The sequence below is a fragment of the Takifugu rubripes genome, chromosome 20, assembly GCF_901000725.2.
Source record: "Takifugu rubripes chromosome 20, fTakRub1.2, whole genome shotgun sequence".
Classification (NCBI taxonomy): Eukaryota; Metazoa; Chordata; class Actinopteri; order Tetraodontiformes; family Tetraodontidae; genus Takifugu; species Takifugu rubripes.
In genome coordinates, this window is record NC_042304.1 from 1,686,064 (window position 1) to 1,713,988 (window position 27,925).

At 43.9% G+C, this 27,925-nt stretch overlaps 1 protein-coding gene across 1 annotated transcript; it reads left to right on the top strand.

Moving 5' to 3' along the window:
- The first annotated feature begins 282 nt into the window (after positions 1-282).
- Positions 283-17,817, top strand: podn (podocan). Its single transcript, XM_029828311.1, is given in 18 exon segments — positions 283-441; positions 5,126-5,412; positions 5,514-5,607; positions 7,126-7,190; positions 10,765-10,874; positions 10,962-11,095; positions 11,098-11,117; positions 11,213-11,285; positions 11,288-11,331; positions 11,511-11,544; positions 11,547-11,719; positions 11,885-12,106; positions 12,108-12,176; positions 12,178-12,330; positions 16,066-16,137; positions 16,139-16,215; positions 16,358-16,382; positions 16,384-17,817. Coding segments are annotated over 17 exon segments (1,770 nt in total). The 5' UTR covers positions 283-441; positions 5,126-5,148; the 3' UTR covers positions 16,525-17,817.
- Positions 17,818-27,925: the final 10,108 nt, after the last annotated feature.

Genomic DNA, 27,925 nt, shown 5'->3' on the forward strand with positions numbered 1-27,925 from the left:
TGAGGAAGCCTTCTGGATAGAAGGCGAAACGTCTTCAAAAGAGAAGAAAAACAGTCCAGTTGACACAGAAAACTACCTTGGATATATAACCTCTCCTTCTTTTAACTGAATGGAAAAGGGGATCAATATAAGTGAACATGTGAACATTCCTCACATTTTAATGCTCCCTTTGAATACTGACTTAGTGCAAGAGGGAAGATTAGTCAAACGTTGTGAAATGATGTTTGGTGGAGGGGGGGAAAAATGTGTTTTTGGCTGCAGTGCAAGTAAGAGCTGTGTCTCTTCCACTTCCTCTTCACTGCGTCCTTTTTTTGGAGCACTTTCTCTCCCTTCTCACATCTGGAGTTTGTCTGCAGCTAGTTGACTCCCCTGCTATGGGACTGCCTGTGTTTGGACTTGACGGCAAACTTGAGCAAACTTGAGCAAACATCAGTCAGAGAGGTAATGCAGTTGATCTGCTTTTATATATTTTGACAGCTGTTGGTCTCATAGTTCTGTCTGCTGTTTGAGCATAAGTATTTGCGTTTGTTCAGATGTCCTAAAGCATATTTTTGGATCAACTGAAGTTTATAATCATAATTATGAACTCTAAAACTTTAGCATGTCTGCTATTGATGATTAAAATCACACCTTAATCTGTACATTCAAACATAAACATTAAGTGTAGGTAACATTAACATTTTCTGTCTCTGGTTTTTCTTTCCTGTCTTTCCATGATTTCCTATGGCTGCATGGCTTTTTCATGATTACAGTGTTACCAAACAGTGATGAACTTGAGCAAAGATTACTGGCAGTGTGTTTGTTGTGTTGTTAGGGAGGATATCTTGATGTTAAGATGTAATAACGATCTCCTTACCCCAAAGGTTAACATTCTCTAGTAGAAAATGTATAGAAGAGATATGGGAAAAGAAAAGAAAAACAATTCAGCAGATACGAAGCTGCACAATAAAGAGCAGATAGCTGTATCAGCTGGCATGGATCTATAGTAAAACTAGGAAAATGCGATTTAGACTAGAAAAACTGTGTTGTATGGTGGGGAGGAGAACTTGCATGGACATAACTGGAGGAGCACATCTATAGAAGGTTGAAGGGGACAAGGGACACATCTGTTAATGTTATGTCATATTTCATGCCATGTCTGCTATAGTCCTGTTATATTCATTTTTTCTTCTCCCTTTCCTTTTCCTTCTCCTTCTTTTCTGTTTTTGAATTTCTAATCATACACAAAATTTTGCAGGTACACCAGGGGCCATATGCACAAAAACATTGCATATGCACATTTCCAGAATGAAATGACTGGAAATGCGAGCTGCTCTATGTCAGTTTGTGGCTGCGCTTTTGTAACTGCTTTGGAACTGTTGGCGAGACTCAGAGAGGATGCTGGCAAACTTGCCATTGTCAAAAAGGGGATTTCTGAGAGTGCTTTGCACATTAGAAACAAACAGATGAACAACAAACACAGTCGGGTCATTGCAGTTATACATGTGGATGCAAAAGTGTCCTTGAAATGGTGCGAAAAGCGACTGGCTCATCAGCTGTTTTAGGTCCTGCTATAGGACAGTCCTCATGGAACTGAGCATAGAGGTGCAGCCACACTTTGAGGAGCCATGACCTACCAGGGCTGACCACACCGGGCTTCCCAGACACGGAGTCATTTCAGCCGCATTTCAGCTGTCCGTCTGAATGGGCTGAGCATGGACTCAGCTGAGCTATGCCAGCTGTGTTGGATAGAATTGTGCAAATGTCAGCCATGAAAAATAAATCTCCCATTTACACTGCAGTTGAACAGGCCAACATAAAACCGCAATTTGCAGCGAGAACCAGTTTTCCTAATGGAATCGGAGCTATCAACTGCAAACACAGTGGTGTACAGGGATCAGCACAAGATGAATTTGTTGACTATTTTGGATGAATATATGAGGAGTCACAGCTAAAGCATTGTTAATACACACACAGGTGTTGCCAGGCTAGAAAAAGGATGGTAACTCTAGCATGCAAGAAACCCTGGATCTATGTATTTCAACTTGGTGAATATCAACATACCGTGACAGAGCCACCTAAGCCCTAACATGACAACCAAAGTGATCACAGATCACAAAGTTCTACGATGCTATTTGAACTTGTTATCTAGGCAGTTCTTCTCATGTCACTGCTGTGAGAAATGGAGAGAGAGGTAAGAGGTAAGCCTGATGGCCTCAGAGTCACATGCAACAATCAATCAGCTGTATTTGTGGATCGGGTTTCTGGTGCCTCCCTTTGTCTCCAACACAATGAAAGCCATGTGGTCAACTCAGTTATGGTTGGCGAGTCTTTATTGCTTTTTTAACTTAAAGATATGGTCTACTACACTTCAGTTGAATATTAAACTTTAATGGAAATGACTGAAAACATTCACGAACATAGAGGGAAAAAATTCTTGATTTGTATTATAAAATTGGTGTTTGAGGTTGGCACTACTCCCTTTACTTGTGTAAAGCTATTGTTGTCATGCAGGCTGTGGTTTGAGTCAAATGTAACCTGTTGGTCCAATAGAAGAGCGCAAAGCATCCAAGAAGGCTAGGTACAGGATGTTGTCTTTGAGCATCTCAAAGGAGAAACATGGCGAAAACTTTGCCCCCCCTGTATCCATCAACAGGTCTATCCGCCTTTATAGCTGTATGCTGGCCTGCCAACCTCCGACCCTGCTGACCCACTCTACTCTTATACCAGCAGCTTGTACTATTAATGTATCTCTATGATCTCTGTCTATTCTCTCCTCTATATGTCCACCCCCTTCTCCTCTCTCTCTACCCAGCCCCCCATCAGCAGGAGGTTCCCCCTACATGAGCCCTGTCCTGCTCAAGGTTTCTTCCTGTTAAAGGGGAGTTTTTCCTTGCCACTGTTGCTTGTTGCGGGTCAGGCCCTGGGATTCTGTAAAGCGCCTAGAAGCAATTTTGATTGTAACAGACACTATATAAATAAAGATTGATTGATTGATTGATTGATTGATTGATTGATTGATTGATTGATTGATTGATTGATTGATTGATTGATTGATTGATTGATTGATTGATTGATTGATTGATTGATTGATTGATTGATTGATTGATTGATTGATTGATTGATTGATTGATTGATTGATTGATTGATTGATTGATTGATTGATTGATTGATTGATTGATTGATTGATTGATTGATTGATTGATTGATTGATTGATTGATTGATTGATTGATTGATTGATTGATTGATTGATTGATTGATTGATTGATTGATTGATTGATTGATTGATTGATTGATTGATTGATTGATTGATTGATTGATTGATTGATTGATTGATAGCTTTGTTTGTTGAAGTGGTGAGAGCAATACCAAAGCTGAACTTCTCAACAGTATATCACTGTTCACTTGTTGACAATGTTTCAGAAGATACTGGTTTTCATGCGACATGTTACAGATGGTTAATGGATTGAAAATGCCTGGATTCAGCGGATAAATATAAAAGATATATAAAGGGAAAATTCAAATAATGAAACACAGGCAGGCAAGTCTGAACTATTGAGTTGATATCGGCAGTATCTCAGGCTCAACATGTGAAACTGCAAGAAAGAAACAACGGCCCAGGGTGGATCTATATATTGCTGCTTCTGGTCCTGTTATGCCTGCCTTGTGTATAGATCAATGTGTCAGGCAAACACACAAAGAATCATCTTTCACTACCACAGACATTTTCGCCGCTCAAGAAGGGCAGTTGGAGGTTCCAAACTTTAAATTTATGGAGGAGATCGGAAGACACAAGTATTCATCACTTGGAGCAAACAAACTGGCATCATTCTTTTGTGCTGCATGGCGAGACGGTGCTTCTACTGCTATGGGCAAGTTTATACATTTCTCATGTAGAAAAGTGTCACTGTGTGACTGTAAGAGAGGATTTACAGACTGTTAATGAAGCTCTGACACTTGATCATGAGGACTGCAACACCAGGGTTTTTTTACATGCACAAAATGCTGCAATGTGTTCATTAAGAACCTGATACTGGTGTAGCAATCATTGTTTTAAGTCTTAAAAGAAAAATTGTCCATGTAAGGTGTAATTTCACACAGGATTTTCTAAGAGAACAAGAATCACTGATTTAGCCGAGGTGACCCTCAGCTCTTGGCAACAGAGTGTTTTCAGATGCTATTTAGATTCATACCTTCTCAAGTTGTCACTCCACAAGTCCTTTTCTTGGGAAAGGGGTGAAGGGATCTTTCTGCTTGTGAGAAAGAGGAATACACTGTATTTTCCAAATCTGGGCTTTTTTTTTTTTTTTTATTTTATTTTATTTTTTTAACCTGGAATAGTCTGCCAGTCCAAGTAGTCTGGCACCTGTATGGCCAGTCTTTTGCTAAAAATGTTAATGAAACAGATACATAGCATTCCACATTCAACATTTTCTTTATTTGCCCTCTCCTGGCTTTCAGCGGCAATTCTATTTGACTTTTTTTTTAAAGGAAGACAAAGAGTTGTGTTCTTTTCTATATTAGTTTACTTGCTCTTACAACATATACACAAAAAGCACAATGAACAAACAAATGTTTGATAACAATGTTCCCCTGCAGGCTATGAATTCATTGCGATGTGAGAGGGAAAGGTGCATTGAATTTGTGCACCTGAATGGCTGCAACGCTCCTAAACCTTGTGGAAAGTTTAAACACTTGGTAACTAAAAAGGGTGGGCCAACATAATATTAAACCCTATGGATTAACTACGGGATTTCACTCAAACATGGATAACATGGACCTTTTGACAATATAGTGTGTCTAAAATCATATAATGTTGAGAACTATAACATTGCTTTAGAAAAGAAAAAACCTCATGCATGTTCCTATATCATTTTATATTTCAGTTGTTCCCTTACCCCTCAAGCTTCACAGTTATATAAAATTTAAATGTTAGTGTTTTAATCAGACACTGCAGTTTAATGGTGCAGCTGTAAAGTAAACAATGGTGCAAACTGTAAAGTATAGGGAGCATTATATGTATGTATTGTATTCTGAAATCTGAATGCTATTAATATTCTTTGATATTAATATTCGTGTACGTAATATAATAAACAGTAGATTTAGCAGGTCAACCAAGAGATAATGTATGTTGTGTCCTAATAGTTCTTCAGCAGAACAGCTAATGCATGAGAATGGCTTCTGCAAGATGTTCCATCCTGAAAACCATGACTATGCTGACCTTGGTGATGGGAATCTCTCCCACCCTTAACACTGCGGAAGAAGGCAATAAGGAAGAGCTGAATACTGCAACAGTTGAGAGGAAATATGAAGCGATGGAATGTCCCTCAGAGTGCAGCTGTACAGCAGAATGGGCGGTGGATTGTGCTGGAGTTGACCTCATTGAGTTTCCTACTGGCTTGTCGGAGCAAACACGCCAGCTCTCTCTACAGGTTTGTAAAATGCCTCAACAACTTGAAATTTGCTGCCATTTTGTATCATTTATATTTCTGTTGATTCATTGTGGTTTATGTGTATGGCTTTCTGTTGGCAGAACAACAAAATTGAGAGGATCTTGGTAGATCACATTTCCCATCTGCAGCAACTTGACACTCTTAACCTCCAGAACAACATGCTGACCACAGATGGTAAACATTATACTAGACAGTGCACCTTGATTTTTATACTTCTTGATTACTGCAGCAGTCCATCATTGATGCCATCATTGACTACACGCAGATCCTTTTATTGTTGCCTGACTGGATCAAACATATAATCACATGTCAGAGTGACTCACACTGCAGAAGGAACCAATATTTCTGTTTGCAAGGCTGGCTCATGCCTATAAATGTATAGTTTTTAACATAAGTCCCGAAGGCTATATCAATCAATCAATCAATCAATTAATCAATCAATCAATCTTATTTATATAGCGTCTGTTACAATCAAAATTGTTTCTAGGCGCTTTACAGAATCCCAGGGCCTGACCCCCAACAAGCAACAGTGGCAAGGAAAAACTCCCCTTTAACAGGAAAAAACCTTGAGCAGGACCAGGCTCTTATAGGGTGACCCTCCTGCTGATGGCCGACTGGGTAGAGAGAGAGAGGAGAAGGGGGAGGACAGGTAGAGGAGAAAATAGGTAGAGAACATAGAAATACATTATATTATTAGACTCACTAATATACATTATATTATTAGACTCCCAACTATTTCTATTATATAGAAATACATTATATTAACTAAAATGAGCTGCCGGTAGAGTTGAGTTGAGTGGCTCAGCAGGGTCGGAGGTCAGTAGGTCAGAATACAACTATGAAGGCGGCGATACCTGTAGATGAATAGAGAAGAAGAAATAACATCACTGATCTACTTGGAGAGGAGAGGAGAGGAGAGGAGAGGAGAGGAGAGGAGAGGAGAGGAGAGGAGAGGAGAGGAGAGGGCTATATCGGTTAGTACTTGTAAACAGATGAGGAATAAAAATGCTGGATTCAAAAAGATAAAATGAATTTAAACTGATGAATTTTGAATTTGGATTTGAAGAGAGAGTAAGGTGATGATTTTGAGCTGATAAGGATTTTTAAGATAGTGGGGTTGTTAAAGGGATTAGTTGATGGAGGAAGATGTGACGTGGTACTGGAGAGGAGATTTGACCAAGATATATGGAGGACATAAAAAAATGATCATGTGGGAACCAGGGTGCAGAACCAGAAAATGAGACGGTATCAGTTCTTTGGGGTGAATCAATTATTAATATCCATGAGGAAATCAGTTCTAGAAGAAAGATATTCGATTTTAATGTCCTTCATTTTGCAGAAATAAATTAGATGGAAGCGCTTAGTAATGACAGTATATGATTTTCTGGACCAACTAGCCACAGTGACATACAGTAGTTGTATGCTGACCTACTGACCTCCGACCCTGCTGACCCGCTCAACTCAACTCTACCGGCAGCTCATTTTAATTATTATAATGTATTTCTATGTTCTCTACCTATTTTTCTCTTCTACCTATCCTCCCCCCTTCTCCTCTCTCTCTACCCAGTTGGCCACAAGCTGGAGGGCTCCCCAACATGAGCCTGGTCCTGCTCGAGGTTTTATCATGTATATCCAGTGCATTACGTGTTCACTGTGTCTGATTAAACACCATGTGTTTTTTTCTCTCTATAGGCATTACTGATGAGGGTTTTGAGATGCTAGACCAGTTGGCTTATTTATACTTGGCAAATAATAAGGTAAGTCATAGCAGCCTATTCTCACAGCTGACTAAAACTCTGATGTGAATCATAGTGCCGGCTGCCAGAGGCGGGTACCAGCCTCTTCTTGGGCACTCTCTTCTTGCATCTGCTTCTAATCATCCCTAGCAAGCTGCTTTGAGACAAAATACAACCAGTGCTTTGGGACCCAGAGCAGGGTCCCAGATATAAAACCAGATTTGTTTGTGCCTTAAAGGTATACAAAAGCAAAGGAGATATGGAACCAATGGCTTTTAAGTGCTTTCTGAGCTTCAACGACTTTAATCCAGAAACCATGCTATAGAGCAGTGGTCCCCTACCTTTTATCACCGCGGACCGGTCAGCGCTTGACAATGTTACTGCAGACAATTTAACTGTCGGATAAGTGTGCCCACAAGACTCACAAGCACTACTCTCTCTACTCGCTAGGATAATGTTTAAACATCCCTTCAAAATACGCTACAAAGACAAATATAAAGAACATTTTATTTTCATGAAAATTTTAACTCACCATAACGACAAATCAATGGGAGCCCTGCGCTTGTTTCTCTGCAACAAGACAGTCCCATTTGGAGGTGATGGGAGACAATGACACCCGAAGTGTGTTGCTTATGCCCAGTGTACTCCATTGTTTTTGTTTTAGTTGCTGTCACCGCAGAAAATCCCACTCACACAGATAGAATGTCGGAAATGGCAACCAGTTTTCAGTGCTGTGGTGGCGATTTCAGGATATTCTGCCATGACTTTAATCCAGAATACTGGACCACCAGGTACGATCGTCTCAGTGCGTTCGCATTGTACTGATGTGGTGCCCTTTTTCTGCCCATCATGTTCCTGTTTTTTTTCTTTCAAAATACTCCAGGGGCTTGTCTTTTAAACTAGGGTGCTGGGTCTCCAAGTGGTGACATAGTTTTGAAACTTCATTTGCCTCATTAGCAATCCGGTCGCCGCAAATTACGCAGAGTGGGCTTGGTATGCGGGAATCACCTACCGAGTTAAATCCATATTTTCAGTAGAACTCATGATATTGTCTGTTAAAAAGCTTTCTTTTCTTGGAAGGGGGCTCTTCTCCCATCTCTTGATTGGGGCTTTTCTCTTTCGCAATTTTTTTTTAAGGACGTCTGTTTCTTACTCATTTTGGCTCGCTTTGTGGGTTCAATTTGGCGCTTAAGACGTAACCAAGAGAATTCGGATCATTTCCCAAAATGTTATCAAAATAAAAGATCATTCAGACTCAGCTAATGCATAAAACGGAAATATTTAATTATTTCTTGTGCGTCCCGGGTACCAATTTGATCCACGGACCGGTACCGTTCTGTGTCCTGGTGGTTGGGGACCACTGCTATAGAGTACAATAAATGATCTGAGGCTCTCATATTGCTGCATTCAGCTGCTTAGCTCAAAGCAAACAATTTTCAGCAGACACAGATGATGGGAAACAGAGTAAGCCTTTTACTGTTTAAAAAAGACCTTATCACTAATTATGGATAATAAAGATTGATTGATGATGATTGATTGATTGATTGATTGATTGATTGATTGATTGATTCATCGATATCATATTGTGATATACAAAACATTTTTTATTTGCTTGATCATTTCTGATTTAAGAGACTTTAAAAACCAGCAACAATGCCTGTAAAATTTTCAATTAGTTGTACCGAAAAGTTTATAACCCATTAAGACATATGTAGATAAAGACAAAATTATCACATTATAAATAAAATAATAATTAAACAATAGATCACAACAGACCATGTCCATGATAATTATACTACTGCTACGGACAGTGTTGGTCAGAAAATGAAAATCTCCTTGTACCTTATTGCTCATTGTTGCTCAGAACTGAAGACGTCGAAGAAGCCTTCTGGAGAGAAACGTCTTAAAAATACCCCGAACAAGTCCAGTTGACGCAGAGATCTTACTTGGATAATGATTGCTAATTGTTTCAAGCTGCTATCAAAGCTCCTTTTTGAGTTTGAACTTTAATAAATACTCTTGTTTGGGACACTATCCCACTGTGTTTGCCTGCTTTTGGGTCCTGGAGAAAATCTAGGCATAACACAAACTCTCTGACCAGGATGGACCCAGCGGACCAAGACGCAGTGTGCCACACACTGGAGGTTCAGGGGAGGCGTCTGGGGCATTATGACCAGCTGCTCTCGGAACATATTGACTTAGCTCCAGACCCTCAAAACCAGCATGACGGGCCTGCTTACAGGCAGTTCCTTAGCATGGGAGCCCCACGTGCCCGTTCCGAGCGTTATTCTGGTGAGGCGTTGCAGCTGGTGCCTGTTTTTCTGCTGCAGTGCTCTACCTTCTGCCCCCATTCCCTGTACGACTGCGCCATTGATTTACTCCCCGGGGCCACCTAAACTAGATGGAGAGTCCCTGGCTTCCGGGTTGATTCGGCCCTTATCTTACCCGGTAGGAGCTGGTTTCTTCTTTGTGCAGAAGAAAGATGGCTCACTGAGCCCCTGCATCGACTACCGATCCCTCAATGAGATCACTGTCAAGAACAAGTATCCACTGACCCTCCTCGGCGCTGTGTTTGCCCCGCTCCCACCGAGCCCAGATCTTCTCTAAACTCGACCCTCCACAACGCCTATCATCTGGTGCAGATCCGAGAGGGGGACTAATGGAGATGGCCTTCAACACCCCGTTGAGCCATTTCAAGTATCTGGCCAATTCAAGTATCCAGTCGTTGGTGAATGACGTCCTCCATGACTGCTGAAACAAATTCCTTTTTGTCTACCTGGATGACATTCTGATTTTTTTGAAGACGAAGGAGGAGCACGTTCAGCATGTCCACCTCAGCCTCCAGCGAGGCAGGGTGCCTGGTAGGGTGCCTGGAGGCACCCGTTGAGGGGGAGGTAATGTTGGAGTCCGGGGTCCAGGGTTCCGGGTTGGTGTTGTTTTGTCCTGCTTGCTTCTTCCTGCAGGGGAGGGGGAGGAGCTGATAATTTGCTACAGCTGGCGATGCAGGCAGACGCATCTGTCGGCCACCTGTTTAAGGATGGAGTGCCCGTCTACCAGCATCAGAGTGTTATCGCATCTCAATGGTCTCCACGCTGCCCTGCTGGAGGGAAGAACGCACAGGATCGGACTCCCATGTTTGGTATGCGCTGGAGCTCTCTGTGCGCCCTGGAAAGCTGGACGAGTGTTTTCCCTGCTGTCCAGGAGGACTTTTTGAGTTTGAACTTCAATAAGACTCTCGTTCGGACACTATCCCCACTGTGTTTGCCTGCTTTCGGGTCCTGGAGAAACCTAGGCGTAACACATGTTGATTTATCAAACGTGAACCAACTGTGAACATGCTCTATGCTCCATGCCAACTCATGGTTGGCGTGGAGCATATACAAATTGCCAGCTACTTGAAGGGATTATCAAGAAATCCGGGAAAAATACCCAACTTGACCATGTAACCGAAAACAACAAACTGTAACATTGAGATGTTTTTTCATACTCATGTTTTTTCAGTTTTCCTTTGAAAGATACCATGTGTGTAAAATGTGTATTCTCTTAGACCAATGATGTCAAATATATTTCTCAGCATGCTTCTTGTGCTTTGCAGCTCACCTCAGCACCAAAATTCTTACCTCCTTCTTGGTCAGTGCTGATTTTGCTGCTAATCACCTCAACAAGGATCTACCCATATACATTTGGTTATAAACCAAAACTGAGGTAAGAATGGCTGGTTTTTTTTAACAAATTACCTCTCCTACATATCATCCTTGACATTTTTATTTTTGCTCTGACAATGCCCCACAGGTCTGTGTATCTCCATAACAATGAATTGACCGATACAGGGCTTCCTGATCACATGTTTAATGGCTCAGACAACTTGGAGATCCTCACCATGTCCAGTAATTTCTTAAGAGTTGTCCCGAGATTTTTACCTTCAACACTTACCGTCTGTACCTGAAGGTTGGAATCAGTTTTGTCAACAGATGGTGCTATACATTGTATGTGGCTTTTTGTTGAGTGCATTTATGTCAATAAAATTTTGATTGTGCCCACAGAGCAACAAACTTGAGGAAATCCCTGTAGGTGCTTTTAACAATTTGCCAAACCTCAGAGAGCTTTATCTCCAGAATATCTTCTTAGCAATGAGGGCATGGATAATGAAACTTTCAGGTGAATAATTGTCATCATTAATAAACTATTTAACTAAATTAAAGACAAGGACTGATTTACATGTATATATACAAAAAAAGAAGAAAAAACAACTGTAAATTTTCTCATTATAAAAGTCAGAGGAATGTACATTGTCAAACATTAGATTTGAAAAAATATTTCTTTGCTCTTCTGGCAGGCAACCTGAACAGTCTTGAGTGTCTGGACTTGTCAAATAACACCTGAGTACAGTCCCGAAGGGTTTACCTCGAAGTCTGGTGCTACTTCATCTAGAGAAGAATGCCATTCACAACATCCCCGGAGATGCTCTTACATCTGTAAGAAACCTTGAGTACCTGCTCCTGCACAATAACAAGCTTCGCTCACGTTCCATACATCCCGGTGCCTTCCAGGTACATGCAATATTTATGTGTTTTTTTTTTTTAAATTGCATGATTAAACATGAGGGCGTATTGTCAGTGAATGCATTTTCCATAAAGAAAGTGGAGCAATGAAAAAAATGACATATAACACTATTGGTGTTTTTGACTACTAACTGATTCTTATATTTTCACTAGGGCTTAAAGAAGCTGCACACTCTCCACATGTATAACAATTTGTTGGAGCGGGTCCCCAGAGGGTTGCCTCGTCGAGCCAAGACACTAATGCTACTCCATAATTCAATTACCGAAATTGGTCGCAATGACCTGTCTCTACTCTACACCCTTGAAGAGCTGAATCTGAGTTACAACAAGCTAACCAGCCCCAAGGTGCACCGTGAGGCTTTCAGGAAACTGCGGTGTTTTGGGAACCCTGGATCTGTCAGGAAACAGTCTACAGATCATTCCCCTGGGTCTTCCTCGTAGCCTAAAAAACACTTGAAATGAAGAACAATCAATTGAATACCATACCAGATGGTGCTCTAACAGGCATGAAGAAGCTACAGAAACTCGTCCTGAGTAATAACCAGTTGAATCTCAATTCAGTTTATCAAGGAGCTTGGATGGAGCTTAGTGCACTAACAGTAAGTATTAAGACTGTTAAGACACGCTGAATTAAAACCGAAATCTTTGCCCCCACCTGCATACTTTTTTTTAACCTGTGTCTATTTTCATTTAATCAAACAAAGCTGGTCACCTAGGCCAGATTTTGCCTGTCGCACCTTTAAATTGAAGCTATCTTACCCAACCATATTTAGACTAGACAAATGCATTATTTTTTTCAATCAATCAATCAATCTTTAATAATATAGTTTCTGTTACAATCAAAATTGTTTCTAGGCACTTTACAGAATCCCAGGGCCTGGACCCACAACAAGCAACAGTGGCAAGGAAAACTCCCCTTTAACAGGAAGAAACCTTGAGCAGGACCATGCTCATATAGGGGGACCCTCCTGCTGATGGCTGGCTGGGTAAAGAGAGGAGAAGGGGGAGGGAGGACAGGTAGAGGAGAGAATAGGTAGAGAAACATAAAATGCATTATATTAATTAAAATAAACTGCTGGTAGAGTCGAGTTGAGTGGGTCAGTGGGTGTCGGAGGTCAGTATGGTCAGCATACACTATGAAGGCGGCCATACCTGTAGATGATTCAGAGCGAGGGGGAGAAGCAGAAAAACTACACAAGAAATAAACATCACTGATCTACTTATATCACCATAACTAAGATGCTAACGTAATAATTGGATGACCCTCTAAGTATTATAGTTTGTCTGTCTAGGATAGTAACTAGAATTACAGAATTAGTGATAATAAGCTTTTTCAAAGAGGTAGGTAGTAAGCTTAAAAGTAGAGATGGAGTCAGCCTCTTGTACCTGGACTGGAAGCTGGTTCCATAGCAGGGGGGCCTGGTAGCTAAATGCTCAGCTCCCATTCTACCCCTAGAGACTCTGGGGACCACAAGTAAACCAGTATTCTGAGAGCGGAGTGGTCTATTAGGATGATAAGTTGTCACTAGCTCCTCCAGGTAGGATTGAGCATAACAATGAAAATTTATTCCATGCTGCCAATTAACATTTCCCTATGGGAAGGATGTACAAGGTGAAAGGATTGGTTCAAGTACAGAACCTTGAAGAACTCCATGGTTAACCCTACTGTATGATGAGGGAACGCCATGGACATGAGCAAACTGGTATCTATCAGATAAATATGATCTAAACCAGTCTAGTGCTGTCCCTTTAATGCCAATCACATGTTCCAGTCCTCTGTAACATGAATGCTGTGATCAACTGTATCAAAAGCAGTACTGAGGTCCAGCAGAACCAGCATAGAAACCAGTCCATGATCTGAAGCTATAAGAAGATCATTAGTAACTTTAATGAGTGCCGTTTCTGTGCTGTGGTGAGCTCTAAAGCCTGACTGAAACATCTCAAACAGGCTGTTTCTCTGCAGGTGCTCCAGTAACTGAGTCACCACCACCTTCTCAAGAATTTTAGAGATAAAAGGAATGTTGGATATCGGCCTATAGTTGCTAAGACATCAGGATCCAGTGATGGTTTTTTAAGCAACGGTTTAATCACTGCCACCTTGTAGGACAGGGGTACATAACCTGTCACTAAAGGACAGTTGATCTGGTCCAGGATAGAACTGCCTATCATTGGTAAAAACATCCTTCAAACATCCTTGCGATCTAAAAGACAAGTGGTGGAATTGGATTTCTGAATTAGTGAAGATGACTCAGAAAAATATATAGGGGTGAAGGAGTTTAAGGGCTCGCTGGAGACCCTGTATGTTCCCACAGTCAGCACCTCTGGTGATGGTCCAGTTGTTGGGATGGCCTGGTTCTTTGAGGTAGCAGCTATAGCCTACCAGATTCAGGGAAGCCTAACTGAAAGGCAACCTAACCAGAGGCTTTAACCACCTTGCCTGGTTCCTGGCTAACCCTAAACATAACATGGAGGAGTAGTATCACTACATTGTGGTCCTTTAAAATGTTTGATGCTGAGTAGCAGACTATCCACTCGATATTGCTGGTGTGCCCACCATAGCGTGCGTGTAGACTGTTCATAAAACTGCCATATCAATTCCAAACCCTAATGGGGGTGAAGAGCTTGACCACTATTCCATGACTAGGCCATAAAACTGCATTTCTTACAGCTTGTCAGAACATCCCCTGTAGTACCTCAGGTATAGACCTTCTCAAAGAAGCTTAGAAGTGTGATCCCTCTGTAATTTAAACACACCCTAGCACTAAGATGGTGAACTACACTACTAACACAGACTTTTTTCTCAACGGAATGCCATATCCTTGTGGCTAAATTTTAATGTTTTAAATGGTGTTTTTAGCTCAAAGCATGGCAAAATTTGTTTGACTTTTTTGAGGCTTCTACTAGTAATTAACATGGGAATTTCTGGCCACAAACACCCATTTACCACCCCCCCAGTCCTAATTAGAATAAAAATCATAGCCACCATTTCCCAGAATCAAGACACATTCTGGTAAAATTTGGTGCTGATATGACAAAGCACATCAAACTTTACAATGAACTTTACCATATTTTCCAGACTATAAGTTGCACTTTTTTTCATAGTTTGGCAGGGGGTGCCCCTTGTACTCCAGAGCGACTTATATGTTAAATAAATACATTATTACATAATTTCACATCTTCGTTATTTTCACACTGACAACCACAAGAGGGTGCTCTAGGCTTGTGTACCTGTACATGAGGAACGAGTTCCTCTAGCGACGCAGAAGAGGAAGTGGCGCTTCGTCTACCTCCGAAGTTGGCGGAGTTTGTTCGGAAGTGACACTGAGGATGAAGAATTCAATTGATTTACTGACATGGAGTGAGACTTGATTGTTTGGTAAACTTGCTCAGATGTTCTTTATGCTATAGTTATCTGAATAACTGTTAATATGTTACGTAACAAAGCAGACACGTACTCAGTTCGTTGTGCATCATGTAGCTGAATGTGTTACGTTAGCATACCGTAACCCTATTCAGCCTGTTGTTAATCCATTATTATTTTAAATTGCCTTTCAAGAGGAAATGTATGTTCTTGGTCTCGGATTTTATCAAATCAATTTCCCCCCAAAATGCGACTTATAGTCCAGTGCGATTTATAATACGGTATAAAAATACGGTAATAAATTATTACTCAAAATTTTAAAAGCCATGATTTTTGTGATCTTTCATGGATTCTTTTGTGATTGTAGTAGGCAGGATATTGAAACCACGTACCAAGATCCATGCAGCTTGAGCCACATGTTTCGGTGTATGTTTGATTATTGTGTGGTTCCCGAGTTATTGTGGTTTTAGCGTTTTGCTGGGTTTGGGGTGAGAAAATGAGGCTTTTCAAGTTTTTCAGGGATTACACGGATAGCGTTGTAGTTTATGGTCTTCATACAGTAGACCCAAATCTGCCTCGCTGATGCATATGTTTTGGTGCATGGTTCATTAGGATGCAGCCTACAGTTCCCAAGTGGGTTTGAGTTTTTGTGGCTGGGTTCCTAGGATTGCAACCTATGCACCTAGGAGGTGCACAGAATAATAAAAAGAAATCACCTCTTCTTCTTCTTGACCACTTTATCCCCTTTCGGGGTCATGGGAATGGGCAGAGGCTTACCCTCCACTTCTCAGTCCAGTCCCCAAACAGACAGCAATACCGCTGCCCGAAATACATCATATAAGAATGTTTTTTCAGTTGTAAGGACATCTCTCCTTCAGATAATACCTTTTAAATTTATTTTAATGTGGTTCAAATCAATTTTGACAGGCGATTTGAATGTTGATTCTCACTTGTTCTCATCTTGTTACTTAAGTCACTCGACCTGTCAGCCAACCAGTTTACTCACATCCCGTCAGACCTGCCGGAGACCCTGGAGTATATTTACCCTGCAAAGGAACAGCATCTCCAGCGTTCCTGCATCAGCATTTGAAGGCACTCCAAACATCAAGGGCATCCACCTTCGGTAACATTGAAATGACAAAAGCAAAAAACTGTGAAAAAACAAAATCAATGCAAAAACTGAAGAAAAATGTTAGAGCTCTAACTGTTGTTCAAAGATTTTAAAGCAAGGTGAATGGACAAAAATCTGATGTTTTTTGTTTCAGGTTTAACCGGCTGGCTGTGGGTTCAAATGGATGAGAGAACTTTTGCATATCTGGCCAATTTACAAGTCCTTGACATCGGTTCAGGAAACACTGATCTGCTCTTCAACATAGACAAGATAGAGGGTAATACAAAGCTGGAAGAGGAGGAGGATGACAAAGATGATTAATGAGACTGCTCAGAGCCAGTAATGGATTTCTTTTTTCTCATGGAAAGAAACCAGTGAAGATTCTTTTTTCAGATTTTTATATTGTGCAAAATGTGACAGTTGTAGATTTCTGGTGCAGGATACCAGATTATACTTAGTCACCATTGCTTGGGCTGGTTACTATTGCAAATCATTATGTTTGGGCTAATGTTTATTTAGACTGTTTACATGCAACATATATTTAACTCTTAAAAGCAAAAGTAAACTGAAAAAAAAGAGTGGCTTCTATTTTAAGACTTGGTAGTTACAATGACTATCTTTACCTCTTAATTGAATTACAACATACAAATGGAACAATGGGAGTTTTTATAATCCTCATTTCTCTTATATATAAAATATATAAAATTCACCCATCCAGCTCTTATGGGGCAGCAGGATACAACCTGGACAAGTCAACACCTCATCACAATGGCCTAAAATCTCATTAAATATGTAAACATTTTACCAGGTGAAAGTTAATAAATATGAAAAACCAGCCTTCATGTCATACTTTGCAAAATATTCATGATTATCTGATTCATTGGTTGTTCTTTGCTGTCTTCTGGTGCAGGCATTGTTACTGTCAGGACACATTTACTATGTTGTCTGACAGTAACATTTATTATTAATTGATGTTAAATCATTGTAGAGCCAAACTTAACTAAACCTTACAAGCTTGTATCAGAAAATGCTCGTTATGATATTCAAACTTTAAAGACAAAAGATCAAGCCTGTTTTCTGGCCAATTGATTCTAATACTACCTGAATTATCGAAAACAAGATGATGTCTTAAGTGTAGGATGTTTGATCGCTGCAAAAGACAGCAGCCACCAAAGCATATCATCTTAATTTTATTTTTTTTCTTTCTTTATTATCATTTACCTCTTTTAGACTCAGCAGTATAGTATTGTCACTTATTCTGTACAGTCAGTGAGGTCAGCAATAAACTACAAAAAGGCTGAAGAAAAAAGTTTATCTCAAAGATATATCATATATATTACTCTTTAATTTGGGTTCTAGACCCCAAATAGCACTGTGCCTTCTCCTCCTGCTCTTCTCTCCACCTTTCTGTTCACCACCCTGATCAGTACATTTTGTCTGTCTGCATTTACATACAGTCCAATCAGTGCATTTTTGTTCTTCTGTAAAAAAGTACCCTGAAATCTCCGCACTAGCTCGCGCTTACTGACTGTGACTGACAGCTCTGTGTCGGTCAGTTCACTGGTGTGCCGGCATACTTTGGAATAAACTCACGCTATCACAGCAAACCTCTAATCTGTAGTTGACTTGACTGATTTCCAAAACAAAATTCACTGAAGATTTCCCTCTATATTTTCACTTTGTCAATCACTATTATTCTTACCTCTCAGTGATTATAATATGAAATCCTAGAATTGTTTTTCTTCAGATGTGTTTCGCATTGAATTATCGGAAAACATATGCTGAAAATTATAAAAATAAATTACTGCTGTGAGCATCAGTTTGACCGATGAGTCAGGAGATGATAGAATACAAAATTTGCTTCTGAAGTTCCCAAAAGCTATGAGTAGCAGACATGGATGGGGAAGGCTCTGCCGTGGGCCATATGGATCATGTAGACTCGTGCAAAAGGGCTGGGCTATTTTGAAAGCATGAAAGAGCTGATTGGTGAATACCTGTAGGGAAGTGGGTGATTGAGACATCGCATCCCAATATTCATGATAAAATGTTTTTCATTTGAGGAAAAAAGTTTAGGGTGTTGTCTGACAAGAGATGACTCCTTCCTGACAAGATGACTCTGCCTTTTTCATTTTAAAAAATGAAGACGCAGACAGACTTGAACCTTACACTCATCCCGTCATTTTCATGTCTGATTCCCAGCAGCTGTGGAAATTTTTTTTTGTAAAGTATGTTTAAGAGCAATGTGAACAAGTTTTGAATTCTGTACCTGACAACATCACATGGATTTATACTTGTTAGGAGTTCCTGAGTGTTTCCCTCTCCCCCTCCCCATCTGTGTCTTGTCTGTTTCCACTGTGAGTTTATTTCCAGGCTGGACGGTGAGGCTTCCAGACTCTCCCCCGTCGGGCAATCAACACACACCTGGAACTCATCTCCAGCCAATCACCCACACTTGCCATCTGTTTTATAAGCCTGGTCCACGTCTCATTCTTCACGAATTTGTTTTTAATCAGTTTGTTGTTGGGTACCTGTTCATGCTGCCTATCCTGCTCCTTTTTGATTGTGTTTCTCCTGCCGCCTGCACCTCTGGGTTTTTGTCCTAAGCCACTGACAGTAAACGAACCCTTGCTCCAACTCCAGCCAGTCGTGTGGGTCTGCTTTGGGGTTGGGATTCATGTCTCCAGATTTGTAACAATACTTCGTATCAAGCCATGTATTGGCGGTGGCAGCTCAGCTTGTTGGGAACTGGGCTGAGATGTGGAGGGTTCTTGGTTTGAACCCCAGTGAAGACAAAATAAAGAAGGTGTTCAGGCAGTAGGGGAAGGTGTGAGAACACCTTCAGAGCAGTACTTCGGTATCCCTGAGCAAGGTTCCAAACCCACAAATACAGGAGTGGACCTACCTTCACCCATCGTGTACTCTTCCTGTGAGCATTTCAGAAGACGAGATCAAGCCATGTATGATGAACTGTTAAAGGTGAATAAAAACATTAAATTCATCGAAGGACTCCCTGGTTCTTTGAGGGTCAGACTCTGTTTCCGATGAAACAAGCTCATTTGATTACCGTATTTTCACGACCATAAGGCGCACTGTATTAAAAGGCGCAGTCTCAGTTATGGGTGCTAGTTCTGTATTTAAAACATACATAAGGTGCACCGTATTATTAGGTGCATGCTGAAACATACAGTAAAAAATGACAACGGAAGTAAAACAGTGAGTTTCGACACATTTATTGAACAAAATATTCATTCTTCCGCCACAAAACCATCAAAGTTTTCATCTTCTGCATCTGAATTAAACAGCTGCACTATTTCAATGTCCAACATCCCGAATTCCTCCTTTTAATCATCTGAATCCGACTCACCGACCGGTTCCGGTTCAGCGTTGATTTTGTGAAAGCCTCTTACAATACATGAAGACGGTATCATAGCCCATGCGTCTACAATCCACCCACATATGGTGGCATAACTTACCCGCCGCTGCCTCATAGTCTTTGTGAAGGAGTGTTCGCCTTCCATCATCCAGCGCTCTGTCCATTTCCGTGGCAGCCGAGAACCACGGTGAACGACGACTTCTCGTTAGAGGTAAGATCTTAAGCCCGAGCCTGAGTCCAAGCCCGACGGGTCGGGCCCAAAATATCAATTATTACGTTCGGGTCGGGTCGGGCCGGCTTCTCTCTCGCTAACATTTTTTTAAAATAAATATTTATTTATATATTATGTATACTAAAACGATGTATGGTTATTAAACTAAGGAATACTTGTTATAAAATAAATAATTTGGATAAACAGAGAAGGCGCTGTATGGTAATTGCTATTTAACTACTAATCAGGAGCCGCAGAGCCAGAGCATGCCGTGCGCACGTGAATGCCGCGGTCCCGCCCTCTTTTTAATTTTCCCCTCCGCATCCATCCATCTGAGGGTTTATTTATTTCCCTTATTTCACAGGAATAACACGCACTTTATACCGAGGTGACAGCTCTGGACCACCTACCTCAGCAGGTCTGACTTCTCAAACAGCAGCTGTCCAGAAACATGTATGAATGGATCCATCCGTGTCCATCCGATCCAAACAGGTGATGCCTGTTTGAGTGACTGCCAGCAGTTGAACGAGCAGTCCGGCGCAGGGATTGTTGACTACTGCAAGGCTGGTCAGCTGGGGGCACTGTTGGTGATGGATCGCTGCTACTTACGGGTGCAGTCAGACTGCACGCACCCTGGGGTGCTGTTGCAAGCCGGGGCAGAGGACGCCTGAGGGGTCCCAAATGGTGGCGGCACAGCAATGGATGGCACCGGAGCCTCGGAAACCAGAAGCCAGAGGTCGCTGTTGGAAGAGTCGTCCACAGAGGCCACCAGTGGAGACAAAGATGGAGAAGTTGGTGAGGAGAGGGCCACAACTTCGGGCTGGACAACCGCCTTTAGCATGTCTCTATGGACATTCCAAGTCCCACCCAGGTCACCCATGGGCGCCACAGTATAGACCACAACGTCGCCCGTAGGGGCCCGCACAACCTGGTGGACAACAGAGCTCCAGAGATCGTGGATCTTATGGCGGCCTCTAACACCATGGTCCCTCAGGTACACCAACTGTCCCACTGGCAGAGGTGCATCTCGGACAAACAGATCGTGTCTCTCCTTGCGCTTGCTCGCTGCCATCACTAGTTTCTCGCGAGCACTCTCGAATGCCACACAAAGCCTGGCTCGGTGTTCTACCACCCAGTCCTGCACCTCACCGGGAATCGGGTCCGGCACACGACCCAGGAGAAAGTCAATGGGAAGAAGGGGCTCCTGCCCAAACATCAGGTAAAACGGTGACTCACCACTGCTCTGATGAGGTGTAGTGTTGTAGCCAAAAAGCACTTGCGGAAGACAAGAAGCCCAGTCCCGCCTTCGGGGAAACCGGCAATGTTCACAGGAGGTTGTGAAGTGTCCTGTTGAACCTCTCACACTGACCATTTCCGGCCGGATTATAGGGAGTAGTGCGGGACTTGGCAACCCCATACAAAGCACAAAGCTGGAAATCAAACCACTCTCAAAGCTTCTGCCCTGGTCTGAGTGTAGGCGACTTGGAACCCCATACATATAGAACATTCTGTGACCAGAACCTGAGCTACTGTCACCGCTCGCTGGTCCCGGGTGGGAACAGCCACTGTAAATTTACTGAACACATCAGTCATGACTAAGACGTTCTCAAAGCCATTACGAGAAGGTTCAAGCAAAGTAAAATCCATTGCCAAAATCTCGTTTGGCCGGGATGCGAGCAGGTGGGCCCATGTAACTCTGATTAACCCTGCCCCGAGTCCTTCGCAACTTGACAGCGTTCGCACTGCTGCACCCACTTCTTGATGTCTGACGACATTCCCAGCCAGTAGCAGCGTTGCCGAACCAGCTCGGTGGTCCTTTCCGTGCCTTGATGTCCATGCTCCTGGTGGAGCTGATGCAGGGTGTCCCCCTTGAGCACCGCGGGCAAAAGAAGTTGGAGTTGTTCTTCCCCACCATCAGAGCGGAACACCCGCCGGAAAAGCACCCTATTTTTTTCAACCAGGCGGTCCCCACTGGCGCAACAGTACAATTGCGGGCTGAGAGAGCTGCCTCCTCTCAGCAGAGGTAGGGAGAGACCCATGTCGCCAAAACACAACCAACACCTCCTTTAATAAAGGGTCCTCTTCCTGCATCAAGCGAAGGTCAAATGGAGAATGGGATGGAAGGATAGAAATCAAGGACTGCAAGGCACCAACCATAGGACCAGGCTGGATGTCCGGCTGAAGGCTACACGGGACAGAAGTGCCAGGCAAAGATGGAATGACAGAATCCGGCGTTGGTGCGTACTGTCGCGACAGTGCGTCCGCATTTCGGTTGTTTCGCCCAGACCGGTACTTGATCTCCAGATCAAAAGCAGCAAGCTCAGCAGCCCACCTATGCTCGGCCGCCCCCAGCTTAGCAGACTGAAGGTGGCTCAAGGGGTTATTATCTGTGTACACAATGCACTTATGCCCCAACAGATACTCTCTAAATTTCTCCGTCACGGCCCACTTGAGCGCAAGAAATTCTAGCTTCATAGAGCTATAGTTGGACATGTTGCGCTCAGTGGGCCGGAGCCCCCCTGCTCGCATTAGCCACCAGTCTCACGCATCCATCTGTCTCCTGGGAGAGCACTGCACCAAGCCCACTATGACTAGCATCAGTTTCAAGGATGAAAGGACGCGAAAAGTCCGCGTACGCCAATACTGGGGTGGAAACTAACCTTGACTTTAGAGCATTGAAGCTCTCCTCGCACTCGGGCGTCCATGCACCCCAGTGCCTGGCCAGATCCCCATTTTGTTTTGGTGCCAGCCAGGTCGGCTACCAACTGGTGCAAGGGTTTAGCCATCTTGGCGAAGCCATCGACAAAACGCCTGTAATAACTGGCAAACCCTAAAAAGGACCGCAACTCACTGATGTGACGAGGACGCTGCCAGCCAGCCACAGTCTCTATTTTCTTGGGATCAGTCGAGACACGCTGGCTGGAGATGATGTGTCCCAAGTACAAGACCTGCTCCTGGAAGATTGCACATTTTCTCCACTTTGACCTTAAGGCCCTGCCCCTGCAGTCGCTCCGAGCACCATTTCCAGCCGCTGTAGGTGTTGCTCAACGGAAGATCAAAAGATGATTTGTCATCAAGATAAAGCAGGAGGGACTGACCTGCTGATCGCCAAACATGCGTTGCATCAGCCACTGGAAAGTGCTTGGCGCATTGCAAAGGCCAAAAGGCATCCGATTGAATTCGAAAAGACCAAAGGGGGTGTAAAAAGCGGCCTTGGGACGGTCCTGCTCAGCCACAGGCACTTGGTTATACCCACTGGCAAGGTCAAGAGTTGAAAACCAGCGGGCCCCCGATAAAGCGTCCAGGCTCTCCTCGATACGAGGCAGTGGAACGGCATCCTTTTCTGGTCTTACTGTTCAGGAGCCGATAATCCACACAGAGCCTCAAGCCACCATCCTTCTTCCTCACCACATGATAGGTGAGGCATAGGGACTGGAGCGCTAACAGATGACTTGTGACTCAAGAAGCTGGTTAGATGTGCAACCTCACTGCCTCGTACTCTGAAGGGGGAATGCGACGATACCGTTGCCCGCACAGGGACATCATCAAGCAGGGGTATCTCGTGTGAAATTAGGTTTGTACACCCCAAGTCACCATCAGTGGCTGCGAACACTGAGCTGTACTGGTCCAGCAAAGACGGAACACTGGCTTCTTCCAGCTCAGTTAAGGCTGAAGAGTCCCATGACCCTATCCTATCAAGTACAGATGGGACAGCTGACTGGGGAGGCCAATGTGGCTGTGGTCAACCCCACCTCATTATCCCTGCAGGCAATCTGACAACTTGAGCGGCATTCACAACACCAAGTCTGACCCGGGGGTAACTGATACCCACACAGTGCCCACGGACAACCCTTAACAGGCATGGGGAAGCCAACAGCCCAGCTGGCAAACCTGACTGGGGGGGCTCAAACAAAAACGCTCTGACCCGAAAAACTGTTCAGAACAGGTGGCATGACCAGCTTCATCACCCCACCAGGCATCCGAACTACTTGCCCTCCACGGACCCTAACGTCACCCTGAGGGTTTGGCTGTGCTGGCCGTCTGGTGGCACTTCTGAAGGGCGTGCCACACACTGGACCCGGTGCGCCTGACACAGAAGGCGACTCAAAGAGGGATGAACCAAACACCCCAAAAAAGCTCTTGGTAGCATCTGCGAATTACATTCATCCCAAGGATCCCGGGGGACGAAGAAGAATGCACCAGGAGGGGTCTTTCACCACGAGAATACCACAACACGGTATCACCTTGCCGCACAGTTCCACATCAAGCTCCAAATAACCCACACATGGAATGGCTAACCCGTTAGCTGCATGCAACTGCAGCCATTGATATGACCGGAGGCAGTCATGGCCCAAAACCCAAACTGGGCCCGAAAGAAGCTCTCAGTTATGGTGGAAACCATAAAACCAGTATCCACCAAGCACTCAACACCAATTCCCCCAATTAACACAGTGATATTAGGACAGGGAGCAATTAGCTTGGTTATAGCGGGTGACGGTCAGCCTGTGGACCCCTGACTGAGCTGTGGCTCGGCAACTCAGTGGGCTTCAGTTTCCCCGACTGCTGGGAAGAGGAGGACCTAGCCCTGGGTGTCGGAGATGGCCACAGAGTTTACACGCCGGCAGGGAGGAGCCCGTTCACCAATCGCATTCATGGGCAAAATGGCCAGGCTGCTGGCATCGCCTGCAAATCAAGGGGCCTGAACGGGAGATTGGGCTGAGGGAGGAGGGGGCCTGCAAGGAAGCTACCGTCATTGTTAGCCGATTTAACTGCTCTTGTTGATGCTTCAAGAGATCCATCACAGCGTCCAAGTCTGGTTCTTGGAGTCCTGACCTGCGGGACCTGGTGGGGGCGACCCTGCAACGTCAACATTGGGAGGCCGTAAGCAGTTGCAATGAAACACTACGACCCCTAATACCACCTGGGAGACCTTCCCTCTCCCACCTGATCGCTTCGCCACGCAGTTCAAGCAAGGTGATAGTAGGCTGGCGACGAACCAGCTGCTTTAGCTCGTGCCGAAGGGAACCATCTAGCACATGCTCAATAAACTGGTCTCTCAGAAGCACATCGGCGTTTGGAATTCCGTTTGGTGCCTGCCTCTTCACGCGGGTCATTAGAGACATCAGGACCAATGAAAATTCCTGCAGCGTCTCACCTTCGAGCTGCTGCCACGAAAAGAAGGCTTGCTGTAGGGTGACGTAGGACTGACTGTAACCATACAGCTCCTTCAAGATGGCAAGTACACGCCCCGGATCCTCCTGTTCCTCTCGAGGGCGGACTTTATCTCCTCCTTGGCCTCTCCCTCTAAATGGTCAACCATGAACAGGCTTGCTCTGCAGCTGGAAGGTACCTAGCATGCGCGCACACCTGAACCTCCTCTGCCACTCTGCAATGCTAATTCCCCCGACTTCCCACTGAACATTGGGCACCTACGGTCTCTTGGGATGACGACCAACCGTTCAATAATAGGAGCTGAGACCCCGGCACCGGGAGGCGTAACCAGTCGGACCAGAGGAAGCTGATGCGGACCCACTAGGACCACCCAGAAGAAGTGGTACGCTCTTGGCGAAGTTGCTCATTTTCTGCCTTAAGCTGCAACACCAACTCTCGAAGCTGTTGAATCTCCTCCTCCTGTTGCCTGGAAGAGGGAATTGCAACCGGACAATAGGGGATTAAAACCACTAGACTGATCACTGCTGCTTTGGCTAACTGCCTAAATTTTAAATCAGGGAAAAAAACAAAGGAAAATACGGAAAATAAAAACAAAAAAGGAAATTATCAGATTCAAATAAACACCAATAACCCCAAAAAAATAGTCTCTGCCCCTTTTAAATGTGGTAATCCTGCGACAAACGCCAAGATGTGGCGAGTGAGAGGTGTAACGGTGGACGCAACGCCACCTGGGGAATTTCACCCCAGGAATTAACCAGTGAACAATCACTCGGTTAGGCACACGCAGATAAATTTCGACTACAGAGGCAGAGACGGGATGAGGGTTATTGCTAGCACATTTTATTATTAAATCCAATACTCAACAAAAGTTAACTCGCTGTACAAAAGTTAAATTAACAAAAGGGGGTGGACAGGGCTGGGGCCCCACCGGCAGGGAAAACTCATTAGGAGAGATAAACTAACTAAAAACACCCGTGCTACTACAAACAAAAACCACACACGAGGGGTGTGATGAAAACACCCTCCATCAGGGGTTGGGTCCCCGCCATGGCCCAGCAGCACCAGTCCCACAAAAGAAAAGGAACAATTAAATTTCCAGGGGTAAACTAGCGCACGCGCCCTTACGGCAAAGCGCTCTAGACGAAGGATGCGGGAGGAAGCCCGCGCCTTCTTGCGCTGCCAGACAGCATGCTCGTTCTGTGAAACAGGGTTCAGTTGGTCGAACAGCCCAGATAAGCTGCAACCACGCCATACCTTTGTCGAGGGGAAACACTAAAGCAGCTGGAGGCAGTGCCTTATATAAACCTTTTCCTCCCCGCCCACCAATTAAGGCATTACCTCCATATAGCACCTGTGCGGAGGGCAGGCCACGCCCTGCCACATAGTAATACTACTGTAATGCCTTTTTTTTAATGTTTATGTTTGATATGCATATGCCTGGTTCTGGCCTGGCCCGACTGTCAAATTATTAAAGTCAATGTGACCCCTGAGCCAAAAAGTTTGCCCACCACTGGATTAGAGTAATAAAGTGCAGGCTTTGTTTGACAACAGATTAGACTCCCAACACTCTTTCACCAACTCTAGATGTTTGAAATTATCGCCATCTTTGCAGATTAGCTCAGAGTACATCTTGTGGATGACCTTGGAAACCTTTTTGTTCGAAAATGAATGTTCAGCCCAGGTTCTCACCCTTTTAGCCTCACAGACGATGTTACGCAGCTTCAGAATGCTCTGAATGGCCGGAATGAAGGTTAATGTGCACAGCATCTGGATAATGTTGTCAAAGTTAAACAGAACATACTCGTCTTCTACCAGGAACAAATAGGTGTGCTGTGTCTGGGTGGGGCGGTTCACGTCGCTGCCATAGCAACCCTTAACATGGAGTTTCTTAATGGTGAAGCTCAGCAGATGAAGCATAGCCAGCGTTACCTATCTCTCTATCTCATCTATCCATTTAGTCTCAGGAGGCCGGAGCTTCTCCAGTGAAGGCAGCAGATGTCGGAGACACCCAGACAAGAAAGGTGCGTCTGGACGTTAGGAAACATTGTGGAAGGTGTCATTTACTTCCTACCTTCAGACATCGCCACTTCACCCATGCTGGTGCCCAAAAAGCTGGAGATACACATCTTGGCTTCTTGAGACTCATGATGTCAAATGGTAAAAAAAGTGAAGAAGCCTTCTCTTTATAAAGAAAGGAAACTGGGCAATGGACGGGCTGTGATGCTCAAAAACAATTGGATGTGGGTGTGACTATGTAAATGAGTGTGAGCGAATATGTCCGGTAAGGATGGGCGATACCACACTTTGGGATTCGATACGATACCGATACTTTTTCTTGTATTTTCATCGATATCGATACCGATACCGTTCATTTCTTACTGGCAATTTTTGTCAGTCAACATATTATTACATTTAAGACAACTCACAAGACAAATACAGACCATTTATTACAATTTATTATGGTCAATTGATTACTAGGATTTCCTTATCCTTTAAACCTGCATCAGACTAGTTATGCTGATATCCTGTGTAGTTTTTCTGCTTCTCTTCCCCCTATTCATTTACAGGTATCGCCGCCTTCGGAGCTGCATGATGAACCTCCGGCCCCGCTGTATAGTGTATTTTTTGTGTGTGTTTCTTCTGTGCTCTGTGCTCTCCTCCTCCTCTCCTCCCTCTCCCCCTCCCTCTCCCTCTCCCCCTCCCTCTCCTTCTCCTCTCCCTCTCCTCTTCCTCCCCTCCTCTCCTCCTCTTCCCCCTCCTTCTCCTTCTCCTCTCCTCTCCTCTCCTCTCCTCTCCTCTCCTCTCCTCTCCTCTTCCTCTCCTCTCCTCTCCTCTCTCTTTACCCAGCCGGCCATCAGCAGGAGGGTCCCCCTACATGAAGCCTGGGCCTGCGCAAGGTTTCTTCCTGTTAAAGGGGAGTTTGCCTGCCACTGTTGCTTGTCTGGGGTTAGGCCCTGGGATTCTGG